Source organism: Falco peregrinus, chromosome 2 (assembly GCF_023634155.1).
Source record: "Falco peregrinus isolate bFalPer1 chromosome 2, bFalPer1.pri, whole genome shotgun sequence".
Lineage (NCBI taxonomy): Eukaryota > Metazoa > Chordata > Aves > Falconiformes > Falconidae > Falco > Falco peregrinus.
The window spans coordinates 94,092,201-94,117,185 of NC_073722.1; the positions used below are offsets into that span (position 1 = coordinate 94,092,201).

Here is a 24,985-nt window from a genome sequence, read left to right on the forward strand (position 1 = left end):
CTGTGCCTGGGGGGCTGTTTTAGGGAGGGTGTTTGGGGGGCTGTGCCGGGGGGGCTGCGTCAGGGGGGTGTCTGGGGGGCCCGGGCGGTGCCGGGGTCGGGGCCAGGGCCGGGCGGGGGCGGGCGGGGGCCGGTCCCGCAGGCGGGTCCCGGCGCTGGAGCCGGGCCGGGGAGGGGCCGCTCTCCCGGACCGGCCCCGTGGCGACACGGTGGCGCCGGAGCCTGCGGGACCCTTCGCGGGACGGGCCGCGGTACGGGGCGGCAGCGGGGGGGCGCGGGGTCCCGCTAAACCGGGGGGTCACCGCCGTGGGGGTGGCCGGGCTGCCGGGACCGGGGGGGATAAGGGGGGGGGCGGGGGAGGGAACACGGGGACCGGGGTGGGACACGGGGACCGGGGCAGGATGGAGTCCCCGGGCAGGACACGGGGACCGGAGAGGGACATAGGGACCAGGACAGGACGGAGCCCCCGGGGCAGGACACGGGGGCTGGGGAAGGACACAGGGACCAGGGTAGGACAAGGGACCGGGGAGGGACACGGGGACCAGGGCAGGACACGGGGACCGGAGCGGGATGGAGCCCCCGGGGCAGGACACGGGGACCCGGGAGGGACATAGGGACCGGGGCAGGACATGGGGCCTGGGGGGACACATGGTGACGGTGGCAGGACGGAGCCCCCAGGCAGGACATAGGGACCGGGGAGGGGGGGACGTGGAGACCGGGGCAGGACGGAGCCCCGGGCCAGGACACGGGGGCTGGGGGGACACGGAGTGATGGGGGCAGGATGGAGCCCCCAGGCAGGACACAGGGAACGGGACGGGACGTCGGGACTGGGGCAGGACAGAGCCCCGGGGCAGGACACAGGGACTTGGGCAATACATGGGGACGGGGGCAGGGTGGAGCCCCCAGGGCAGGACATGGGGACCAGGGCAGGATAGAGCCCCTGGGCAGAACACGGAGCTTGGGGGGGAATGGGGGCAGGACAGAGCCCCATGGCAGGACATGGGGACTGGAGGGGGACGTGGGGACTGGGGCAGGACGGAGCCCCCAGGCAGGACATGGGGACAGAGGCAGGATGGAGCCCCTGGGCAGAACATGGGAACCCAGGGGGGAATACAGGGACCAGGGCAGGATGGAGCCCCCAGGCAGGACATGGGGATGTGGGCAGGATGGAGCCCCTGGGTTGAGGACAGGATGTGGGCTGAGCTGGGCCAGGCAGGGTGCAGCCCCGTGGGCTCCCCCAGCACCGGGGATGGGTCCTGAGCTGTCTGGCCAATTTAGGGGTGCAGTGCTGGGTGCATTCCCACGTGAGCTTTGAGGAGGGGGTTACCAATGGCTCTGCAACTCACCCATTGGACCGTGCTGAGTTCACGGCTCTGGCCCAGGTGAGCACGGCCCTGGCGGTGCAGTTTATTTTGGAAGGCGGCTGGTTCCCTCCGGATGAGGGTTTCCCGGGGGGCTGAAAATGAACACGATGTGGTTGCAGAGATTTGCTCCTACCCAGAGCCCATCGTACTTTAGTTTGAGGAACACCAATGTGGCAAAATCTGGACCACCTGCTAATGGGGCATCCTCCCGGCCACCTACCCAGGGCACGTCCCTGCACATCCAAGTGTTGGTGACAGTGTCCATGCCCCTGTGGTGGGGCTGGAGTGGGAGACTAACTAGGGATACTGGTCTGGCTGGGAGGTAGCTTGGGGAAAAGCTGGGGAGAGGTGGGAGCACACATTGAGGGGGCAGGTGGGAGGGTTTGTGTTGGATGCAAGAGCTGCGGCTGTGCCGGCGAGCCTTGGCACACGGCGAGCTGTGCTTTGCACTCATTTATTCCATGGGGTGAGGAAGTCTGAAAAATAAAACCCCAAATAACTAACAAACCAAATAAAACCCCATTGACGACACCTTTCCTGGCAGTGGCTGTGCCCGTGGGAGTGCCTGGGCTGACGGCACTGGCCAGCGAGGCCGTCATTTCCCACACAAACCAGCTCCCGGCCCCACCTGCCCTTTCCACTTGTCCCCTTGCTTCTGCTCCCTGTCCCCTTGGGCTCTTGCCCCACTGAGACCCCCAGCTGATGTCCTCCGGTGCTTCCTACAGGGAGCCACATCCCGTGCTGGTGGCTCCCTGGCTGTGCCCTGGGCTCCGGCTGCGTGTGACATCCTGCTGGGTGGCTGGGCTTTTCCCTGCAGCTGTGCTTGGCTGGGGCTGGGGTCCCCAGTGCAGCTCCGAGGGGTCGGGCACCCCATCCCCACGCCGCCTACAGGCTCAGCTGCTTGGCAATCCCCTCTGCTCTGTTATCCAGGGCCAAATCGGCCCACGGCTGCCCCAGGGTCGGGGTGTGTGAGCTGTGGGCTTTGGCAGGTGCCTGTGGAATTTCTTGCAGAGAGGGCGATGGCAGGAAAGTCAGCAAAGAGGAGAAACAGTGTCGGCTCTGCAGCTCACCCCACAGCTCCAGGGGCTGCACTGAACCTGCGGAGTGTCCTCTGGGCAGTGGGGAGGAGGGGACCCCTGCCTGAGCCCGGCCACCCGCTGCTGCAGGATTCCCAAGCCGTTTGCAGCCCTCATCCCCTGTGTCTGTGGGAGCATCGTGGGGCTGCCCCGGGCGGTGGTGGGACATGCTGCCTAATTAGAAGCAGGTTATCCAGCAGGGATCCCTGCCCGCCCCGGGAGGGCCCAGCCTGCCATTATGGCTTGTTGTACAAAGCTGCAGCCCAGCAGCAAATGATACGTTTCCCGGCTGCTTTTTCTGTCCTGGGACCCGCAGGGAGAGCTGAGTTCCCCAGAAGCAGAAGCTGGGCTGAGCCTTAACGCTGCTGTGTTTTGTAGGGCTGTTGTTTGTGTTTTGTAGGGCTGTTGTTTTGGTGGAAAGCGGGGCTGGGGAGAGCCCAGGGTCACTCACCCACCTGCCTGTGCCTCTGCCCATGCTCCCGGTGGGACCTGGCAGGCAGGGCATGGCGGTGCCGGTGGCACAGTGTGGTGCTTGGCTGGTAGCACGGTTCCTGTAGCCTTGTTTCCCTCTGGGCAATCTGAACCCTTAATTTCTTGTCCTAACCGCTGCTGCTGCCGTCCTGTGGGCTGCAGCCTCCCTGTGCCATGTCTGTCCCGCTCCTGGTGCCCAACGTGGCCACCGCAGGCACCCAGAGCCGGGTCCCGCTGAGCCCCCCGGCTGTGGGAGCAGCAGGACATTGGGGTCCAGCCCCAGCCCTGCTCCCAGCCCCGCTGCAGTGGCAGCTCCCGGCTGCCTCTGGTGCTTCCCAGGGCACAGGGTGTATCCAGGAATGTTTTTTTTCCTTGGGCGGCAGATGAGAGCGCACAGGGTCCGCTCTGTGCCCTGTCCTGGGCTGCACCCAAGCTGACCGCAGCAGGGCTGGGCTTGCCCTTGGACATCACGGCTGCGCTTTGAAGCCAGCAGTGCTGCAGACGTGAGGGGTCCCCACAGCCGGGTAGGTGGGCGCTGAGAAGAGTCAGGGCAGGCAGGACTGGCCAGGAGAAGACCCTGGGCTGCTGCGGTTGGTGTGGGACCTGCTCCCACCGTGGGGCTGGGCAGCACTGGGGCACGGTGCCCGTGGGAGAGGATGGGGAGCATTGTTTGGGGGTGACACTGGGTTTTCCTCTGCCAGGTCTCCTGCTCTTGTGGAAGAAGCTGGGGGTTGCAGCCACCCAGGCAGGCTGCTTGCACCCATCCCTCTGGCCAGGGAGCATGGCAGACGCCGAAGACCCTCCACGTGCTGGTGGCAGTGATGCTGGGGAGGGCCTGGGGGATGACGGGTCCCTCCAGAACGACTCCTTCCCTCTCTCCTCACTGGCCAACCTGTTTGAGAGCGAGGACACACTGTCTCCTGCCGAGGCAGCCCGGGGTCCCCCTGGCACTGGTGATGGAAAGCAAAACCTCCGCATGAAATTCCACGGGGCCTTCCGGAAGGGTGCCCCGAAGCCCATGGAGCTGCTGGAGGCCACCATCTATGAGTCAGCTGTGGTCCCCGCGCCCAAGAAAGCCCCCATGGACTCCCTCTTTGACTATGGCACCTACCGCCACCACCCCAGCGAGAACAAGCGCTGGCGCAGGAGGGTTGTGGAGTGAGTACAGGGATGCCTGTGCACCCCGGTGCTGGTGGGGGGTGACAGGGTGGGGGGCACCCCGGGCGTGCTGGGTGCAGTATGGTGGGGATGGAGGTGCCCGGCAGCTGGGGACAGACCCCTCCCTGGTTCTTCAAGTGGCACTTTTGGGGTGGTTTGGGCAGGGGGTGCCACTGGGGCAGCAGCTCCCAGCCATCCCCAGTGGCAGCGCTGGGCTGTGCCATGCCACGCCGTGCCGTGGTGTGAGGGTCTGCAGCCCCACGGTGCCACGGGGCCAGGAGCACAGCTCCCCTTCCCCCTTGCTGGAGCTGTGAAAGAGGCTCTGTGTGCCCAGCCGCTCCCCTGGCCGGTGCGGCCGTCTGGCTCCCGGCATGAAAGGGCTTTTCAGGAGGCCTCCACCCTCCCCGCGCCAGGAAACCGGAGCCGGGGGGGCAGCCTGTGGCTGGGCACACAATGCCCCTCTGTGCTGGGCACCTGGGGTGGCCACCGTGGCCCCACGCCAATGTTCCCACCCTAGGGATGCAGCCCAGCTTGGTGGAGCTGGGGTGTCCCCGTGCCCCAGCAGGAGCTCAGCCCCCTGGGTGGGCAGGGGTGCAGGTGGGTGGAGGGGGCTGGGATGCCCTGTGTGCCCTCAGCCCCTGAAATTCTCGGCTGGGGCAGCCACCATCTGTCCTCCACCCATTCCTGGCTGGCAAGGTGCCCACCAGCCCCCATGGGTGTTACTGGGAGGTGGGATGCTGGGAGCACTTGGCTGTTGTGGCTGTGGGTGCTGCCCCATCCCCATGGGTGCCCCCAGGTACCCGTGTCCTTACCCAGCAACCTCAAGTTTATTGCACGAGTGGGAAACTGAGGCAGTGGCTCCAGTTCCCAGTGCTGGCACTTCTCCCGCAGGAAGCAGGCACCGGGTGTGAAGGGACCGGCTCCCAACCCACCCCCCGTCCTCAAGGTCTTCAACAGACCCATCCTCTTCGATATCGTCTCCCGGGGGTCCCCGGCCAGCCTGGATGGGCTGCTTTCCTTCCTCCTCACCCACAAGAAGCGCCTCACAGATGAGGAATTTCGAGGTGAGGACCTGGGGCTGGCCCTGTTCTGGGACACCTGCGATGCTGAGGCTGTGCCATGCCACCGGTGGTCCCCATGTCCCCGTGGGGTTGGTGATGCACAGCCCTGGCATGGGGAGCTGCAGCGTGCAGCGCCTGAGAGGAGCCAGGGATTTAGTAAGGGAGTGCAGGGGTGCAGGGCTGGGCACCCCATGGCCTGGGGGGCTTGCCCTGGGCCCCCCTCAGCACCCTCCACTCCCAGAGCCCTCCACTGGGAAGACCTGCCTGCCCAAGGCACTGCTCAACCTGAGTGGGGGCAGGAATGACACCATCCCCGTCCTCCTTGACATCGCTGAGAAGACAGGCAACATGCGGGAGTTCATCAACTCGCCCTTCAGGGATGTCTACTACCGAGGTGTGGGAGCACCGGGCTGCTGCCAGCCCTGCCCGGGCATGGGGGACCATGAGCAGATCAGGGACCAGAGCAGCAGGGGCCTGAGGAGGATGGAGGATGCTGGGGAGGTTGGGGACCGAAGCAGAGGGAACTCTGGGGAGGATGGAGGATGCTGGGGAGGTTGGGGACTGGAGCAGTGGGTACCCTGGGGAGGATGCTGGGGACGTTGGGGACTGGAGCAGTGGGTACCCTGGGGAGTATGGAGGATGGTGGGGAGGTTGGGGACTGGAGCAGTGGGGACCCTGGGGAGGATGAAGGAATATGGGGAGGTTGGGGACCAGAGCAGTGGGGACCCTGGGGAGTATGGAGGACCCTGGAAGGGCTTGGGGACCAGAGCTGTGAGGAACCTGGGGAGCTCCATGGGGGCTTGGGGATTTGGGGACTGGAGCAGCAGGTACCTCAGGAAGGCTGGGGATGCGGGGGAGGTCACAGGGCAGGGCAGTGGCTGATGGGCGCTGGCGGCACAGGTCAGACAGCCCTGCACATCGCCATTGAGCGCCGTTGCAAGCACTACGTGGAGCTGCTGGTGGAGAAGGGAGCAGACGTGCACGCCCAGGCCCGTGGCCGCTTCTTCCAGCCCAAGGATGAGGGCGGCTACTTCTACTTTGGTGAGCAGGGAAGGAGCCAGCGGGTCACCCAGGGAGCCCTGGCTGCATCCCGGGGATGCTCCCACAGCGGGGTGAGGGTGACCGGTGCCCCGACGGCATGTTGTCCCCGCAGGTGAGCTGCCCCTCTCGCTGGCCGCCTGCACCAACCAGCCCCACATTGTGCACTACCTGACGGAGAATGGGCACAAGCAAGCGGACCTGCGGCGCCAGGACTCCCGCGGCAACACCGTGTTGCACGCCCTGGTCGCCATCGCCGACAACACCCGTGAGAACACCAAGTTTGTCACCAAGATGTACGACCTGCTCCTCGTTAAGTGCGCCAAGCTCTTCCCCGACACCAATCTGGAGGCACTGCTCAACAACGATGGCCTCTCCCCCCTCATGATGGCTGCCAAGACCGGCAAGATCGGGGTACAGCAACCCCCCCCAGAGCTGGGAGCTGCCTGCCCTGCCTTGCCCGGCTGCAAGGGCTGAGCCCCCGCCAGCTCTCGGCTGAGCTCTGTCGCACTCGGTGCACGTCCCTGCCAGCAGCGAGCAGCACGGCTTCTATCTGCAGATGCTGTTGGAAACCTGGATGTGCAGCTTATTAACCTGGCTAATTAACCCCCTGTTGCATTCCATCCCTTTCCTAACTAACCCCAGGCCCTCAGCACATCCCATCCTTTCCCCTGACTTGCCCTGGTCTTTGATGGTGCGGGCAGGGGGTTCATTAAAAATGCTGCAGGTGGTAAGGATGGAGCGAGGGCTCGGCGGTGGCAGTAAAAAAGCTGCAGCATCCTGGGGACTGCCCCCCAAGTGGTGTCCCTGCACCCTGGGACACCCTGGCAGCACCCCAGGACTGCCCTGGACCGACTGGGCTGTAGGGGGTGGATTGGGGTGCTCAGTGGCAGGAGGGGATGCATCTGGGGTGGGGTGGGAGGAGAGCAGGGTGCCCTGAGCAGGTCAGGTGCGGGTCCACCCATGGGTGAGCAGTCTTCCCTCCGGCAGATCTTCCAGCACATCATCCGGCGGGAGATCACTGATGAGGATGCCCGGCACCTCTCACGGAAGTTCAAGGACTGGGCGTACGGCCCCGTCTACTCCTCCCTCTACGACCTCTCCTCACTGGACACCTGCGGGGAGGAGGTGTCTGTGCTGGAGATCCTCGTCTACAACAGCAAGATCGAGGTGCACAGGGGCTGGGGGAGACTGGGGGGGGCGGGCAGGGGGCTGAGTCCTTGCTGATGGCACTTGTGTCCCACCAGAACCGCCACGAGATGTTGGCCGTGGAGCCCATCAATGAGCTGCTGCGTGACAAGTGGCGCAAGTTTGGGGCTGTCTCCTTCTACATCAGCGTGGTCTCCTACCTCTGTGCCATGGTCATCTTCACCCTTGTTGCCTACTACCGTCCCATGGAGGGCCCCGTGAGTCCCATGGCACCGTGGCACGGTCCCGTGTGCCAGCATCTCCTGGCAGGGGGGTTTGCTGGGTCTCCCCATGCCAGCATGGTGGAGCCCCTCAGCTCTGTCCTTTCTGCACAGCCCCCCTACCCATACACCACCACCGTCGACTACCTGCGCCTGGCCGGGGAGATCATCACCCTTCTCACTGGCATCCTCTTCTTCTTCACAAACGTCAGTGTGGTGAGGCAGGGTGTCCTCTTGTGGGGTGGCTGAGCCCTTGTGGTCTCCATGCAAGGAGCAACTTGAGAGTGACAAGCCCCATGTCCCCAGGCATCCGCCCCTGCTACGATGCCCCCCAGACACTGGGACCCTGCCAAGCAGGGGCTCGCTCCCCCAGCCCCGCCAACCTCTCCTTCTCTCCCCCAGATCAAAGATCTGTTCATGAAGAAGTGCCCAGGTGTGAACTCCTTCTTCATAGATGGCTCTTTCCAGCTGCTCTAGTACGTGGGGAACCCCCGGGGCCCCCACAAGCCACTGCACCCCCAGGCTTGCAAGGGGCAGCAGCCGGTGGTGGCTGTGGGTGCAGGGTCTGACCCTGGCTCTCCTCCAGCTTCATCTACTCGGTGCTGGTGATCATCACAGCGGGGCTGTACCTGGGTGGCATCGAGGCATACCTGGCCGTCATGGTCTTTGCGCTGGTCCTGGGCTGGATGAATGCGTTGTACTTCACCCGGGGGCTCAAGCTGACAGGGACCTACAGCATCATGATCCAGAAGGTCTGGTGGGGTTGGAAATTGTTTTCTCTAGCAGGGCTGGTCCTCCTATGGATGTGTGGCCCCAAAGGAAGGTCTGCTGTGCTTTCTTTAGGGTGTCTGGTGGCTTACCGATGCCTTGCTCTCAGCCTGGCTGTCCCTGTGGCATGGCTTGGCAATGGTGCCCTGGCACACGGCCAGGCACCGCGGACCAGCGCATCTCACCCAACTCTCCATCACTTTGCAGATCCTGTTCAAAGACCTTTTCCGCTTCCTTCTGGTCTACTTGCTCTTCATGATCGGCTACGCGTCAGGTAGGTGCCCAGCTGGTGAGCTGGGGCTCAGGGGAAGGATGAGCCCTGTGGTGTGGCACGGCACAGCTGGGCCGGGGGCTGCAGAGCCCTCACTCCATCCTACCCACCCACGGGCTCAGCCTTTGCCTCCTCCTGTGGTAGAGAGGCCTTGGCCACCGTGGAGCTGCGTAGGGGCTCGTTGTGGACCCTGTCCTTGCTGCTGCCCTTGTGGACTCGCCGTCCCTGTCCCTTCTCCCCCAGCTCTGGTGTCCCTCCTCAACCCGTGTCCCAGCAGCGAGTCCTGTGGTGAGGAGCAGTCCAACTGCATGGTGCCCACCTACCCCTCCTGCCGGGACAGCCAGACCTTCAGCACCTTCCTGCTTGACCTCTTCAAGCTCACCATCGGCATGGGTGACCTGCAGATGCTCGAGAGTGCCAAGTACCCTGTTGTCTTCATCATCCTCCTCGTCACCTACATCATCCTCACCTTCGTGCTCCTCCTCAACATGCTCATCGCCCTCATGGGTGAGACAGTGGGCCAAGTCTCCAAGGAGAGCAAGCACATCTGGAAGCTGCAGGTACCACCCCGGGCGCAGCTGGGCAGGGGGCTCCAGGGGCTGCCTGTGCCCAGGGGAACCACAGCACCACAGCACCCCAGGCTCCCTCAAAGCAGCACCACCTGGGCGAGGGGCCCCCATGCCTCCATCCTCAAGTGGCTGAGGGGTCCCTGGTGTCGCCTGCAGTGGGCTACCACCATCCTGGACATCGAGCGCTCCTTCCCAGTGTTCCTGCGGAGAGCCTTCCGCTCGGGGGAGATGGTCACTGTGGGGAAGGGCACCGACGGGACACCCGACCGCCGCTGGTGCTTCAGGTAAAAGCAGGCACCGTCAGGAGCTGGTGACTGGGAGCAGCCGAGCCTCTCCCATGGCAGCGAGCAGCAGTTTGGGATGCCAGCACTGTGTGTTTGTTTGCTGGGTAATTTGTACTACTCTGGAAGCAGGTGGCATTGCCAGTGGTGGGATGGCACAGGGATGCAGGAGCTGCCACCCTGGCTCCCAGCCGCTCTGTGTCTGACCTTCCCTGCAGGGTAGATGAGGTGAACTGGTCCCACTGGAACCAGAATCTGGGCATCATCAGCGAGGACCCCGGCAAGAGTGACACGTACCAGTACTACGGTTTCTCCCACACCGTGGGCCGGCTGCGGAGAGGTGAGCACAGTGCCATGGGCTGGGAGGATCCCCTGGGGGCTGCGGGTAGGTGAGCACGGTGCCATGGGCTGGGAGCATCCCTTGGGATGCTGCTTGCAGCCTCTGGTGAGCCCCAGGAGCAGATTTGCTTTGGGGGCTGGGTGACATGGGGCTGACCAGGGCGTGGGGAGCCACCACTTGTGGGTTGTCCATGGAGTGGGCATGGGATTGACCAGAGTGGACATGGGTTGACCATGGAGTGAGCTCCCGACATTGACAAACCCCTGCCGTCTCCGCAGATCGCTGGTCGACGGTGGTGCCGCGTGTGGTGGAGCTCAACAAGAGCTGCCAGCCGGAGGAGGTGGTGGTGCCGCTGGGGACGGTGGGGACGACGGAGATGCGGGAGCGGTGGCACGGCCAGGCCTCGAGCTCCCCGCTCTAGCACAGCGGCACTGGGAGCCGACAGACTGCCCGGGCCCCAGCATGGCCCTGGCACGGCCAGCGGAATTGTGGACTGGGCTGGACGGTGCTTGTCTGCTCCTCAGGGATTCGTACAGCCTCCGGCCCTCTGCCAGCCGGTGTCCAGCCCGGACGGAGGGTCCTGGCCCTGCCCCAGCAGTGCTGGGGGTCTCTGGCTTGCACAGACGAGCTCCAGCGCTGCTGCCTTGCTTTGCTACGCTGGGGCCCTTGGCGTGCGGTGCTGGGAACCTCTGCTGCAGGCAGGGTGGGGGGAGCACAGCCCCCTCGGCCCACCGAGGCCAATGGTTTTTGCCACACATTTTTGCACAAGATTTATATGGTTATTTATTTAGTAATAAACATTGAGTTGCCACCACCGCTTCCTCCTGGCATTGACTGATTCCGGCTGGGAGAGCATCGCTGCAGGCAGGTCTCCAGGAGGGAGGCAGGAGCCTGCTGCTCCCTGCGCTGTGCTGTGCCATGCCATGCCATGCCATGCCATGCCATGCAGCAGGGGATGACCACCCAACACTCATGCTTCACTGCAGACAGCCCCTCTCATGGTGCCCTGTGCAGTCTGGAGCCTGCTGCCAGCCTGGCAGGGCTCTGTGGTGGTACAGAGTGGGCAGAAGCCCACGGGATGCAGGGCAGAGCACCCCGTGCATGCTGAGCCCTGCAGGGCTGCACCACGCAGCAGGTGGGGGTCGTGGCTGGCAGCAGCACCCTGTGTTGCCCTGCTGGCCTTGGCTGCTCTGTCCAGGAGATGGGAGATCCTGTCCCTGGTGGCCCTGTGCTCACCTGGCGGTGCATGGCTGCCATTGCATGGCTTCAGCACACGGGTATGGTGCATGACTGCAGTGCATGGCTGCAGTGTACAGGTGCAGTACATGGTGAGGGTGCATGGCTGTGGTGCAGGACTGCAGTGCACAGCTGTGGTGCACAGCTGCGGTGCATGGCTGGGGTGCAGTGCATGGCTGGGGTGCATGGCTGGGGTGCAGGACTGCAGTGCACAGGTGTGGTGCACAGGTGTGGTGCATGGCTGCAGTGCATGACAGTGTACAGCTGCAGTGCATGACTGGGGTGCATGGCTGCGGTGCATGATGGCACAGTGCATGACTGGGGTGCAGGGCTGTGGTGCATCATGGTGGTGCATAGCTGCTGTACATGACTGGGGTGCATGGCTGCGGTGCACGGCTGCGGTCCACGACTGGGGTGCATGACGGCGATGCACGGCTGCAATGTGCACAGCTGCGGTGTGCACAACTGCGGTGCACGGCTGCGGTGCCGGGCGCACAGCGCAGGCCGGGGCCGCTGCTCCACTGGAGGGCACCACACACCACGCAATGCGGGGCCGGCCCCGCAGGCAGCGCGAGCCCCGGGGGTCCTGCCCCACGGCCGGGCAGCTGTGGGGCTGGGGGGGGCGGGCCGGGGTCAAACCCAGGGGCTGCCACTGCGCTGGGCACCCTCCCCCGTGTCCCTGTGCACCCCTCGCCCCATCCTCAGCTGGGGAGCAGCCTGGGGGACATGGGGCCGCAGGATGCTGTGCTTGGCCCGCTCCTGCCTGGATGTCTTTGCGGTGCCCGGCTGTGGGGCAGGGAGTGGGGCTGGGGGTTGGGGCCTGGGTGCTGCCTGGCAGGTGCAGGATGAGCTCCCGGCAAGATGGGCAGCAGGAGAGGCAGCACTGCCTCGGCAGGCTCCTCCCATCCCTCCCCATCTTATCCCATCCCATCCCACCCCATCCTATCATATCCCATCCTCTCCCTATCCCATCCCATTCTCATCCCATTCCACCCCACCATCCCATTCCCATCCCACCCCATTCCCATCCCCATCCCACCCATTCTCACCTTTATGACATCCCATCCCATCCCATCCCATCCCATTTTACCTCTAACCGTGACATTCCTTTTCCGCTCATCTCCCTTCACAGCCACCTCCCATGGTGTAGTCGCCTCTTTGCAGCTAGATGCTGTGTAGGTTTGAGGGACCGATTTGGGTGGCACCGGTGGCACGATGGCACAGTGCTGTGGTGGCAGGGACCCTGCCCAGGGCCCTGCAGGCAGCCCAGCTCACTAAGCAAATGATAGAGCAGAAAAGGAGACACTTCATCTTCAAACTTGATTACTCGCCGTTAGCTTTAACTGCACTGTCTCCGTTTAAATGTGATTTACATATATCTCTCATATTGTGGTTTAAGTATTTCCCCAGGGTGAGGGAATGAATAAGTTTCATTATCACTACTTAGGAGAGGCTGAGGTTTCAGCTCTCAGCTCATGCTGCATAATCGCGTGAGGAGCTGAGCCAGCTCCCTCTTTCACCCCAACTGTTATTTAAAAATAATAAACTTTGCTTTTGGCCAGCCAGGCCCCCTGGGTACAGGGCAGCCAGCCCTGGCTGGGCAGTATTGAGGGCTGGGGGACCCCCAACACAGGGCTCGGCCACCCACCGTGCCAAAGGTGGGCTCTGGGCTGTAGCTGCCTCTGGCTACAGCGCTGGAGATGCAATTTTCCAGCGTAATTGGAAATAAACCCTATTTTCCCCTTCCTGTGCAAATTCTAGTGTCCCGAAGCTGAGGGGCTGCACGTGAGAGGGGTTTAAAGTGGTTGGGGTGCAGGAACAGTGGGCATCACTGTGCCCCAGCACCCTGCACCGTCAGGCTGGACCCCGTCATGGCTGGGTGGCAACGGGGACACCCAGGGACAGGGTGCCTCTGCTACGTTCAGGGCTGCAGGGCTTGTGTTTGGCCCTTCTATGCCCTGCAAAGCCCGGAGCTATTGCACCCTCTGCCTTCAGGCATGACCACAGAGGTGGGGGGGGCACCCTGGGGACCAACAGGCTGGGGGTGCTTGGGCACAGCCACCATCCCACCCCTTCCCGTGCTGCCCTGCCAGCGATGACAAACCCAACAAAGGGAAGAGAAAAGCACTTGTCATCCAGAATGCGGAGCGCAGAAGCAAATTTATTTTTAGATAAATCTAAAGCTTAATTTGTGAAGCTAATATCAATCAAAATGAGAAATGGTTTTTTTTAAGTCCTTTTGCAGCCATGCAATTTATACTGCCTGTCTCTTCTCACTCTCAAACAGCAAAGGCGGCCGCTAAGTTTAACATCAGCCTCGTGCACACCTGCCTTATAAATTATTATTATTGTTATTGTAATTGTTGTTGTTGTTGTTGTTATTATTATTATTATTATTATTTGCAGACCAAAAATGGCATCATTGCCCTGGGTGAGTTCCTGCAGCACTGGTGGGTGCTGTGCCCTGTCGGGGTGTGGGAGGGCTATGGGTGGCAGTGACTTTGCCCTAGGTGCTGGGATGCATTTCAGGAGTCCCTGCCCCATCTCCAACCGGTGTCTGCACGCATTTTGGGTCCCCACGGACTCACCTGCGCCCACCGGAGCAGCAGTCCTGGCTGGAGGCAAGCGCCCGCCAAGGAGGGACCCATTTATTTTGCATTAGACATTTGAAGTCTTCCTGTGCGCAGTGCAATCCTCCTCCAAGAAGCAGCTATCCGAGGGGAGAATTAACCTGCTGAATAATAAAACCCCCGCGCACCTCCTAATGAAATGTAATGACTTTGAGACCTGCAAGATGGATCGCGCCGTCGCTCCCAGCCGCTTGCCCTGATTTATGGTGATGTGGGCAATATGATGGAGGCACCGCTAATGACTCCCCGGCTCCGAGGGGCACTGGTAACAGAGCAAAGTTTTTCCTGGGGCCCCCGGCAAGGCTGCTCGCATCAGGTAGCCCTGACCATGGTAGGGTCCTGCCTTTGGTAGCCCCAGTGTAGGGGGAGCCCCATGGAGGGGATGCAGCCAGCACTGCTGCCCCGTGCCCAGCACAGAGGGACGCATCAGCACCGCTGTGCTTTAGCCTCACATTTCTTTTGATGTGGCATCTTTTTAATGACAAAGATCTAAGCAAATGCCTTCCTTCAGCCGGTCTAATTTTAACGTGCAGGCATGCAATGGCACCCCCCCCCCACACACACACAATAACATTAACCTCTGTGAAAATTTCCTTTTGTCCCAATTTCTCTTTGTTCCCTGGATCGGCTGTCACGCCGCTCGCTGTCGGTGACGGAGTGGTCCCCTCCCGGCATGCCATAAATATCAGCAGAACCACGAGCGCCACGGTTATGGTAAGAGAGCAAACAAGACAAATGGAGCCGTGCTCCCCGGCTGCAGCCACGGCCACAGGGCAGCTCGGGGCGCGTGGCTACACGGCTGTGTCCTCATCCCTGTCCCTATACACATCCCTGTCCCCACCCCTGATCCTGTCACCATTCCTGTCCCAAATCCCCATTCCTGTTCCTGTCCCCATCCCTATCCCTGTCTTTATACCCATCCCCATCTCTGTCCCCATCCCCATCCCCATCCCCATCCCTATTCCTGTCCTTGTCCCCTTCCCCGTCCCTGTCCCCATCCCCATCCCCATCCCTGTTCCTGTCCTCATCCCCATCCCCATCCCTATTCCCATCCCCATCCCTATTCCTGTCCTCGTCCACTTCCCTGTCCCTGTCCCCATCCCCATCCTTGTTCCTGCCCTCGTCTCCATCCCCATCTCTGTCCCTGATCCTATCCCTGTTCCCACCCTTGTCCTCATCCCTGCTCCCGACCCCATCCCCATTCCTGTCCTTGTCCCCATCCCCATCATCCCCATCCGCATCCCTGTTCCTGTCCTCTTCCCCATCCCCATCCCCATCCCTGCCCCATCCCCATCCCCAGCAGGGCTGGGGGGAGCAGTTAAAGCAGCCCCCTGCCTGTGTCCTTGCAGCCTTGCTGGGGGTCACAAGCAGCCATGGGCAGGGGTGTGAGCGGGCAGCCAAGCCCCCACTGCCCTCAGCCCCCTCCCCGGCTGGGATAATGGCATGCCATATGTCACCACCGTGGGACACGGAGGCTGGGGAGCTATTTGGGATTTAATACTATTATCCTAATGCAACCGGCTCATTGTTTGGGTTGGGAAGCTGCTGCCAGTGCAGAGCAGGGTGGTGGTCTGGGTTAGGGGACGGCAGTTCCCCCCCACCCAAGCCAGAACAGGGCCACTGGAGAGCCCCCATCCTGCCCCAGCACCAGGAGCCCTCCTGCTGGGAGGAAACTTGGTGGCAAACTTGCCACCGGTAATGGATGGCAGGGGAGATGCCAGCACCACACCGCTGGCGGCAGCGGGTCCCGGGATGGGACTGGTACCCAGCTCCCATCACCCGGGCCTTGGGGTGAGCATCCTGTGGGTGCACGCGGGGCCGCAGCCCTAATCCCCAGGGATTTGGCCCACGTGCGCCCACCTTGCCTGGCCGCCCTTTGGGTGTGAGGCAGAGCCTGGCGCCTGGGCCGGATTAATGGCTCAGTGTCATTAGCAGGTTATTTATAGGTGCTCCTCCGTGCCCTAAAAATCTGCCAGACAAAGGTGGGGAGCTGGGGGGGGTCCCGGCTCTGGCGAAGGAGGGGAGCCACAGCGAAGCAAAGAGACTGCAGAGCACACGTCCAGCGATATCCTGGTTTTACTCTGGGAAAAACACCATCCGGACACAGGGCTTGCGGGTTTTGTGTGTGGTTTTTTTTTTTTTTTTTTTCCATTTGTTTTCTCTCATTTTTAAAACAATATAGTGCAGCCAGCACTTCTCACAGTAGAATATAATGGTCAATTTTAGTATAAAAAAAAAACATTCTCAGAGATTTGTAAATGCACTTAGTGCTTGAACAGGCCTTTCAGGGATACAGTACCTCTTTTCCGAGCACAATCACCTTGGGTTTCGTAGGGATATTTTTCTTTTTTTTAACTTTTAAACATCAAAACACTTCGTATTTTGTGGTGCGGAGCCTTTTTTAAATGAATAAATCTATTAAACACATAATTACACATAGTGAATAACGGACCATAATGAGTATTTTGGAACTGGTTTTCTTTTCTTTTTAAAAAAAAAACAAAAAAAAAAGAAGAGAGAAAAAGGAGGTATGTGAGTGCCCCTGGTACCACGGTCGCCTCTAACCCAGAACCAAGGTAGAACTGACAGTATGGGGGGAAATAAAAGAACCTGGAAGTGTGAGACCTGGGGGGGTTCCCGGGGGTGCTGTGGGGTGGGAGAGGGGCCGGGGGTCCCGATGGGTGCCCGGCACAGGGGCACCGAACCTCCCAGTTGAGTGGGAATAGGAGCTGGTGGCCAACGTGGGGCCGGGAGAGAGGAGGAGGAGGAAGAGGGGCAGGAGGAGACTCTGTAGCAGCCAACACGCAGATGTACAGCCTAGTCAACTAAAAAAAAAAAAAAAAAAAAAAAAAAATCTGTTCAAGTTTTCAAGTGTTTTTCTTAAATAGCCTCCAGACTGTCCCCAATTATTAGCTTTAATCAAAGCAGTGCAAGTTACGGACTTCAGCTACAGGTCAGGCACGAGCTCCCTGCGGCCGCCGCGCGCCGGCCGGCTGCCGGGCTGGGACCAATTGCCAGAGACGCTCCGGCCAGCCACGGCACCGGGCTCTGCCCGCACGGGTCCGGCCAGGCACGCAGAGCCAAGCCTCCTCTCCCTGGATAGCAGCAACTCGTAGCAATTCCCTGTTCACATTCGTGGAGATAAAATGATTTCTGAGCTCTATAGACAAGCGGTCCTTCGTCCTCGGCTTCCAGTGGGTTGCGGGTGTATCCAGTCTGGGGACCCCGGTGAAATGCCAGTGTCCCGGGAGCCCTTTCGGCAGCAGACCCCGTGTCCCCCCTCCCCGTCCCCCCGCCCTTGCTGCCACGGTCTGGTACCCGCACGGTGCCGGAGGGGAGCACGGCTCGCGCCAAAGTCCTCGCCCTGGGTTTGGGAAAAGCAGCATCGGTTCCTTATCTGTAGACGGGCAAGCGGATGTGGGCGTGCTGGTGGTCCAAGAGCCTTGGCACAGACACGGTCTCGTAGCCCTTGCCCAGCATCTGCTCCTTGATGCAAGGCGGGTGGATGTCGTTGATGAGATACTCCAGGGACTGGAGGCTGCTGCTGAGGATGGAGGTATTGCAGAGCGTCTTGCTGGGCAGCCCCTCGGTGGGGGGCACCCCCAGCTCGCGGGGCCCGGCCCCCAGCTCCGGCGGGTTGTAACAGTCGCTGTTGGGGGTCACAAGGATGCTGTTCCAAGGGGGGGCGAAGTACTGCCCCACTGAGAAGTTGCCGTGCATGCAGTTCAAGGGGGACGAGCTCACCTTCTCGGCCGCGCCACCCAGGGCGTAGGGGCGCGAGGCGCCCGCACACGTCTCGGGGGACTTGCTGAGGGCCCCCCCGCCGCCACTGCCCCCGCTGTACATTCGCAGGTGCTGCTGCTGCTTCTGCTGCCAGACCAGGTAGTCCATGCCCTCGGGGTAGATGCCCGCCTTGGGTCCCAGGGCCACAGCCGGGTTGGAGCCCAGCGCCAGCTCAGCACCCTTGCGGCACTCTGGCAGGACGGCGCTGGCGTACGCGGTGGCGCCAGCGAAGGCGCCGTGCTTGGCCGGGCTGGGGTTGGTGGCCACCACGGCCGGGCAGCCCGGCTGGGCGCCCTGCGCCTGGCACTGCTGATTGATCTGGTAGATGATACTCTGGATGGAGGGCAGGTTGGACGGCGGCAGGGCCAGGCTCCTGCCCGCCAGCGGCAGCACGGAGGCCGCCACCGTCACATTGGGGGGTACGGGGCCCTCCAGCTGCTTCTGGCCACCGTGGTAGCTCAGCTGCCCGGCACAGGAGGGACCTTGAGCTAAAGTGCTTGACGCGGGGTAGGGAGCGACACCGACCTGGGCGGGCGAGAGCTTAGTCCGCTTCCCCTCCGAGTTCTTCACCACGCTTTTACCGGAGGCTTTGACGATGGCCAGGAGGCCCTGGTAGCCGCCGGCGTGCAGGGGATAGGGGCTGTAGCGCTGCCCTGTGGTGTCGTAGCCATTGACCGTCCGGTTAAGGTGCTTGTGCTGGGGGACCCTGATGTTGGTGGGGAAGATCTTGATGGTCAGTGGGCTGTTGGCCACCTTCTGTGCGTAGGCGTCCAGCTCGGCGGGGCTGGGGTAGCGCGGGGAATGCATGGGTGCCACCGTCTCGCCTGTGGGAGCAAAGCATAGGGTGAAGCCAGTGCTGCTGGAGGAGGGGGACCCATTGCCACAGCAACCCATCACCCCAGCACCCATCGCTCCAGCATCCATTGCCCCAGCATTCATCTCCCCAGCATCCATCGCCCCCCCACCCCAGCTCCCACCTGCTCCCGGCAGAAAGCAGGTCATGGCACCAACCTGCCCCCTCCCGCTGCCAGAGTCACTTGTAAGTGGCCTAAAATAAACTCGGTGTGGAGAATGGAAATGTCACTTTACCCAACGGGGGAATCTTTCTCCAAGATTGGATTTAAACTACATTATACAAGCAATTTCATGGGTGCTTTGCGCTGCTACGAGAACCTCACCAAAAATGGAAAAGCATTGCATTTACCAGCCATAAATCAGCAGTTCCTATAATGAGCACAAAAATGTCACTTTTATGCAATTTTACAGATGAACAAAACTGGTGAAATTAACTGTGGTAACCTACTGGAGTCAGCAAAAGCCACTGCAGGAAAAAAAATTATATATGTATGTATTTTTGTTCCTTTCAAACTCTTTCCTGAGCAAGTTTCTGCCATTCTGGTGTGAAAACTCATTTGTCGTACCCATTATACTTTCATTTGGAGTTTATCTTGAGTATCCAATGAGCCACCAACTGTGAAAATGATTAAATCTACAAAATCTATCTAATAGATGGAATAAATTAGGTGTTTAAAATCTCCACACACACAGAGGCACATGCATGCACACAGTGGCACAGGGGGGATGATGTTTGCTCTGGAGCCGGTCCCAAAACTCCCTGCCCTGCCGGGGGATGTCTGCAGCACCCCAGGAATGCCAGACCCAGTGCCTGCCCGGAGCCAGGTTTTGCAAGGGAGAGATGGTCAAATAGGGGGGGTTGGGGGCTGGCAGCCTCCCACCAAGGAGCCCCAGCCCTCCCAGGGACCCTTCCCCTGCTGCCAGGTGTCCCCCGTTGGGGACACTGGAGAGTACTTTGCTCTGGATGCCACTGGGACCAGTGATTCCTGATACCACTGTATGCTGGGTGGCAAAGTCACCACTGAAGAGTTGTGCCATCGGGTGCATTCAGCACATCTAAAGAAGTTGTTACATTGGTCTGCAAAGCCTGTCTCAGTCCTGCTCCTGGTGATGCTCTGGCATGGCGCCCGTGGCTGCCTGCACGCGTGGGGATGCCCGGACAAACTGTTCAACCCAGGATTCAGGGGGAGGTTGGGGCACTGGCAGCTGCAGGACTCCACGTCCCGCCCCCCCGGGCAGCAGTGTGGTGTTTGGGGAGATGCAGGAGGGAGGCTGTGGCCGCTCTCCATCCTCTGAGCGGTGCAGCAGTAATTTAACAGGCAGAACGGCAGAGCGTTCACCAGCCATTCCTCCCATTAAGCTAATGTTATGGGCTTTTTACAGGTGTCTTAAATAGACATTGTTATTAACGAGTATATTAAGCCAATTAAAACCAGGGCCTTTGAGTAGGATTTAATGTAGCTGCCGGGAGACAGGAGGCATGGCAGCAGCAGCTCCCTACGGCAGGACACGTGCAGGCGCGTGGTGCCCCTGGCTGTGCTGCCAGCCCCAGCAGGCACATCCCGGCCATCGCCCATCCAACCTCCGTAAAGCTCCCGAGCCTGGGTGGCACCTGCAGAGCAGCCAGCGAGCTGCACGGGTGCACACTGGGTGCTGCTGGGCACAGGCACCCCCTGAGCCAGCGGGCACAGGGGGCTGCGAGTGGGACCCCTCCTGCCCGGCGGCATGGCACACCATCCAGCACCACGAGCCATGCACATCTGCATTCCCCTTCATGCCGGCACCGCTGTCCTTGGAGGTGGCAGCATCGCGAATACTCAATTAACATGACACTAATTAGCTGGTGACACTTGCAGAATCCCTAATGAGCCCATTCTACAGAAACACTCCTTCCTAAGCAAAAATATTACAGAAAAAAAAGGGGTCATTGCTGGAGGGAGGAAGGCGGCATTGCCCACAGGCACCGCGGCTCCCCAGCCTGAGTCACCAAAGCCCTGTCCCCAAGCACTGATGCTGAGGGTGGCACTTTTGGGATGACCCCGTGCACGGGCAGAGCCGCCTGCCCGGCTGGGCTGAGCTTGGCCAAGAGCATCCCACCCACCAGGCCTGGTGCCGACACGACACGTGCCCGGGGAGCGCCGTGGCCGACCACGAGCCAGCTGGGGGCAGGGGGGGGCAGGAGCTGCCTTTGTCACCTCTTTGCGCCAGCTGGGTTAGATGTGACAAGCCACCAGTTCCGTGTGTTGTCACATCTCAGGGTGACGCACCAAACCCCCGCCAGGAAAATTACAGAGCGACCGATCTGTATCCCGTCGGCTCCCGGCACGCTGGTGGCTGCGTGGCTCCGCCGCTCCCCCTCTCCGCAGTAATTACTGCTTTCTAACGGGCTGTAATTACTGCGAGATGCAAACTCTCCTGAACCACCGCCGCCGTCACCCGTCAGGCGCAGGCAGCCCTGACACCAGTCCTTTGCTGCCAGGTTCGCCCCCCTCCTCTTAAACTTGAACTATCCAAGCTGTCGGGCCAGGGCTGGGGGAGATGTGCCACGGACACCCCAGCACACGGGTGGCTCAGCCGGGCTTGCCACCTCGAGCAGCCCCGGCTCTCATCACCCCTAAACCAAATCCAGCTGCCGGCAGCGTGACAGCCCAGGCACAGGCACCCATCAACAGCCGCTTCTCCCAGAAGATGATTCTCTGGCTCCCGGCTCCCTCCCTCGCTGGCATTCCCACGGGATGCGGCCGGCACAGCCCCAGCTCTGAGCTCCCCCCTCCCTCCCTGACCTGCTCTATTTTTCCAGCCTGCACTCAATAACAGCTAAATAATTGAATCTGCTCAGCAGCCAAAGATTTGGTTTGAATTTTATTGGAATTTTAAATTGTTTTGTTTCTTCAGTATTTTATTACTGTAAATGGAAAATGCATCGCCCGCAGTAATAATCCGATGGCTTTTTATATTACTCCGAGCTTCTGCTCAAAGCATTATTGGAAAGCCAGGCAGAAACGAGAAGCCATTAGAATGGCAGCACAGGCTTATAAGATTACGCCTCCAGCTAAACAACTTTTTACTTTAGCAAATTGGCCACCAAACCCGGTTCGAGACACAGATGTAAATCCCAGACCCCACTGCTGGCGTGATCCGGAATAAATATCTGTTTATGGGTTGGGGAGCTCCAGCCCTGCTGTGCTTGGAGCAGCCAGGTCTGTGCAAAATGTCTGATGGGGGTGGGGGCTGCTGGGCGAGGGGCAGGTGGGAAACAGAGGTGCCCTGAGAAACCTCCACAAAAGCCCCCCGTGGCATACACACCTGCTGCCAGCATCCCTTGCATCCCCCACATCCTTGCATCCCCTGCATCCCCACATCTGCCGCATCCCCACATCTGCTGCATCCCTACAGCCCCCGCATCTCCACATCCCCACATCTGCTGCATCCCCTGCATTCCTGCAACCCCCACATCCCCTGCATCCCTTAATTTCCCGCATCCGCCACATCCCTGCATCCGCTGCATCCCCCACATGCCCACATCCGCTGCATCCTCCGTACCCCTGCATCCCCGCATCCACTGCATTCCCCACACCTACTTCATCCCTGGCATCCCTCAGGACCCCTGTGCCGTGCCTGGCTGCAGCCACAGCCCACAAGGGCTGGGAAAGAAGGAAAAATGGGGAGAAAGGAGGGGAGGGAAGCTAACCGGAGCCATCCTTACAGCAGGAGAGATCAGGGCTAACTGGAGACCGCCGATCCGGGGCTTGTGGCCAGCACGAACCCACAACAGTCCCCAATTACCCTCAGCTCGGGCTCCTCTGGGACACAATGGGCGCCGGCAAAGCCCAGCTGCCGGGCCCCTAATTAACCCTGATTTTAACTGTACACTTTTAAAGGCACTAAAGCGGTTACAAAGTGGAGAACAAGGCAGGGTTAATAGCGCAGACCTAAATTGCAGGCCCGCGGGGCCTGGGCCCCATAGAAATAATAGACCTGTCTGGGCTGCTCAGCTGTCAGTCAGGCGAACAATTCGGCACCCGAGGAGCTCACAAGAGCGGCAGCATCGGGGCTCTGGCAATCAGTGTCTGCTCGGTTAAAGCAGTTGTGGGATCAAAGTGGAGCCAGGAAAGATCCTCAGCACCAGAAGCGATGCTCAGTGCTGGGATGGCCATCATCAGGAAGGATGCCTGATAATGGGAAGGATGCTTGACACTGGGAAGGGTGTTCTGGGCCACGAAGGATGCTCTGGACCAGGAAGGATGCTGGGCACCAGGAAGGACGCTTGGCACCTGGAAGGATATTCGTGACCAGGAAGGATGCTCGGTACTAGGAAAGATGCTGGGCACCAGGAAGGATGCTCATACCAGGAAAGATGTTTGGTACTAGGAAGGATGCTCAGTACTGGGAAGGATGCTGGGTCTAGGAAGGATGCTCAGTACCAGGAAGGATATTCATGACCAAGAAGGATGCTTAGTACTACAAAAGATGCTGGGCACCAGGAAGGATGCTCAGTACCAGCAAGGATATTCATGACCAGGAAGGATGTTCGGTACTAGGAAGGATGCTCATCACTGGGAAGGATGCTGGGCACCAGGAAGGATCCTCGGTATCAGGAAGGATATTCCTGACCAGAAAGGATGTTTGGTACTAGGAAGGACGCTCATCACTGGGAAGGATGCTGGGCACCAGGAAAGATCCTCGGTATCAGGAAGGATATTCCTGATCAGGAAGGATGCTTAGTACTAGGAAAGATGCTCAGTACTGGGAAGGATGCTTGGTAGCAGGAAGGATGCTCCAGACCAGGAAGGATGCTCAGCACCAGGAAGGATGCTGCTCCCACAGCCCAGCTGCCTGGGGTGTCCCCTGGCCTGGTGTTGTCAGCAGTGTCCCTGGCAGGGCCCCCTCTTCCTGGAGGCGGGTGAGCACATGCACTGGCAATTTATAGCTTTAATTTTCAGGCCAGACACTGCAGGAGACACTGTGCCCCCCGGGGCAGTTGCCCTGCTCTGGAAGGGGATGGCAAGCAGGACATTGGGGTGCCAGTGGTCAGGGAGTACAACCTGGGGATCAGTGCCAGCAGCACCACAACCCTGAGCAAGGTCTCAACTGGGACAAGCAGAGCGGGGATGTGGTGGCAACACGTAGCACCTCACTGGTTAACAGCCAGCATGAAAGACATGCCCTGCCTCCCTCCCTCCCTGCCCTCCATTCCTTTGCTTCTCTTGGAGATAAGATGGGACAAACCTTATTTTTACACATCGAAAGCACTAAAATATTTTGCAACAAATGAAAGAAGTAATCTCGGCAGTAAATCTTTATAGAGCTGCTGAAGGTGAAGCTGCGGCGAGAAGCTACCTGGTGCCTCGCTCTCCCGCCATCCAAAAGAAAAACGCTTTTTGCCCGCTTTTTGCCCCCTTTTCAGACCAGAGCAGAGCTGCTGCCGCTGGGGCTGCCACGCCACATTCCCGGGCAAACCGTGGGCACATCCCTGCTGCTCAGCCTCAGCCAGCTGTAGGGCACCCCAACCTCGGGGGTAACACCATCCCGGGGAGGGCGAGATGGCAAGAGCTGCCCAGTGGGACCAGCCTGGCACTGGGGATCCGGCTGGGCTGTGCCGGGATCCCTGGAGCGGCAGGCTGCTTCCTGCTGCCAGTACAGCCAAGCCAACGCCAGCTCCTCCTGCCTGTGCTGCAGCGTGCCGGGCAGGGTGTCCTGCGCCTGGGCACGGGCACGGCTGGGCACCGCGGCTGGGCTCAGGTGTGCCCAGGGGGGTTGCCAGGGATGCTCGGCAGGCTGCAGCAGCCAGCACATTCACCCTGGGAAAGGCCATTTCCCGGGGGTCACCCTGCCCTGCCCCGAGCATCCTGCCCTCCCTCCTCATCCTCACCCTCCATCCCCATCCTGCCTTGCCCCTCTTAAAGGAAAGTGCTGGTGTTGCCAGCACTGAGCTCCCGTTCAGCTCCTGCTCTGCCTCCTCAAGCCTGTGGGGCAAAAGGGCAGCAATTAGGCAGGAGTTTTAATTTACGCAGGGGCAGGAGGGGCGGGGAAGGGGAGCGATGCTGAGCGCTGGGCAGAGGCAGGAGGAGACACCGGGGACCTGAGCAGCCGCTCAGTGATTTGCGTGCCAATGGCTCTTATTAAACAATAATAATGCCACAGCCTCCAAATGAATTAAACTCTGCAAGAGCTGAGCGCTTATCCCCTGGCTTTGGGACCAGGTTCCCTCTTCCTCTCGCAGCAAGGAGATCCCAGTGTCTTTGAAGCTTCAAGAAGTGTCAAAAATCCCCTTTTTCTCTGCCTGCAATACTGGGAGCAGATTTTGGAAGAGCTAAAGCCTAAATATTTGCAAAACACTTGGAGGAAACCTCAATATTTGGAAAACACTTGGAAGAAACCTCAATATTTAGAAAACATTTGGAAGAAAACAAACAAAATCTGGTACATTTCATGAATCAATGAAGTCCTTGAAGTATGGGTCCCAGCCCCAGGTGGCAAAGCTGGCTGGGCAGGAACCGGCTGCCCCGGTCCCCCAGGCAGCAGCTCCAGGCAGGACCCCCCTGCCCACCCCGTGGGGCCAGAGGGCAGCGCCTGCCTGCATGGCACAGCCGGGGCCAGGCAGCAGGGTGCTGCAGCCGGTGACACCCTGCTGAGAGCAGGAAAAACCTCAGGGGGTCCTAGGTGGAGCTGGGGG

The 24,985-nt window shown here is 60.6% G+C and overlaps 2 protein-coding genes across 3 annotated transcripts in view; one reads left to right on the forward strand and one right to left on the reverse strand.

The window, feature by feature from the left end:
- Window positions 1–194: 194 nt before the first annotated feature.
- On the forward strand, window positions 195–10,609 carry TRPV4 (transient receptor potential cation channel subfamily V member 4). Its single transcript, XM_055796319.1, has 16 exons — window positions 195–250; window positions 3,612–4,068; window positions 4,960–5,132; window positions 5,371–5,523; window positions 6,030–6,170; window positions 6,283–6,581; window positions 7,158–7,337; window positions 7,415–7,573; window positions 7,691–7,783; window positions 7,979–8,052; window positions 8,163–8,328; window positions 8,552–8,618; window positions 8,859–9,175; window positions 9,341–9,468; window positions 9,684–9,805; window positions 10,084–10,609. Exons 2-16 carry the CDS (start codon window positions 3,692–3,694, stop codon window positions 10,224–10,226), a joined length of 2,592 nt encoding a protein of 863 aa, XP_055652294.1. The 5' UTR covers window positions 195–250; window positions 3,612–3,691; the 3' UTR covers window positions 10,227–10,609.
- A 5,036-nt stretch (window positions 10,610–15,645) lies between these two features.
- The window catches only part of FAM222A (family with sequence similarity 222 member A), a 32,659-nt gene continuing 23,319 nt past the window's right edge, over window positions 15,646–24,985 (reverse strand). The window contains exon 3 of one of the 2 annotated variants that reach the window (XM_055797689.1): window positions 15,646–18,278. In XM_055797689.1, the coding sequence (XP_055653664.1) occupies window positions 17,065–18,278 (1,214 nt within the window). In that variant the 3' untranslated portion in view covers window positions 15,646–17,064. The remainder of the gene's footprint in view (window positions 18,279–24,985) is intronic. The other variant, XM_055797688.1, reaches the window with a different exon arrangement.

Excerpts from the sequence above, each read along its gene's own strand:
- TRPV4 (XM_055796319.1), top strand. The coding sequence starts at position 3,692 with ATGGCAGACGCCGAAGACCCTCCACGTGCTGGTGGCAGTGATGCTGGG. Across the intron at positions 5,133-5,370 it reads CACAGATGAGGAATTTCGAG|AGCCCTCCACTGGGAAGACC; the intron begins GTGAGGACCTGG and ends CTCCACTCCCAG. Across the intron at positions 9,469-9,683 it reads GACCGCCGCTGGTGCTTCAG|GGTAGATGAGGTGAACTGGT; the intron begins GTAAAAGCAGGC and ends CCTTCCCTGCAG.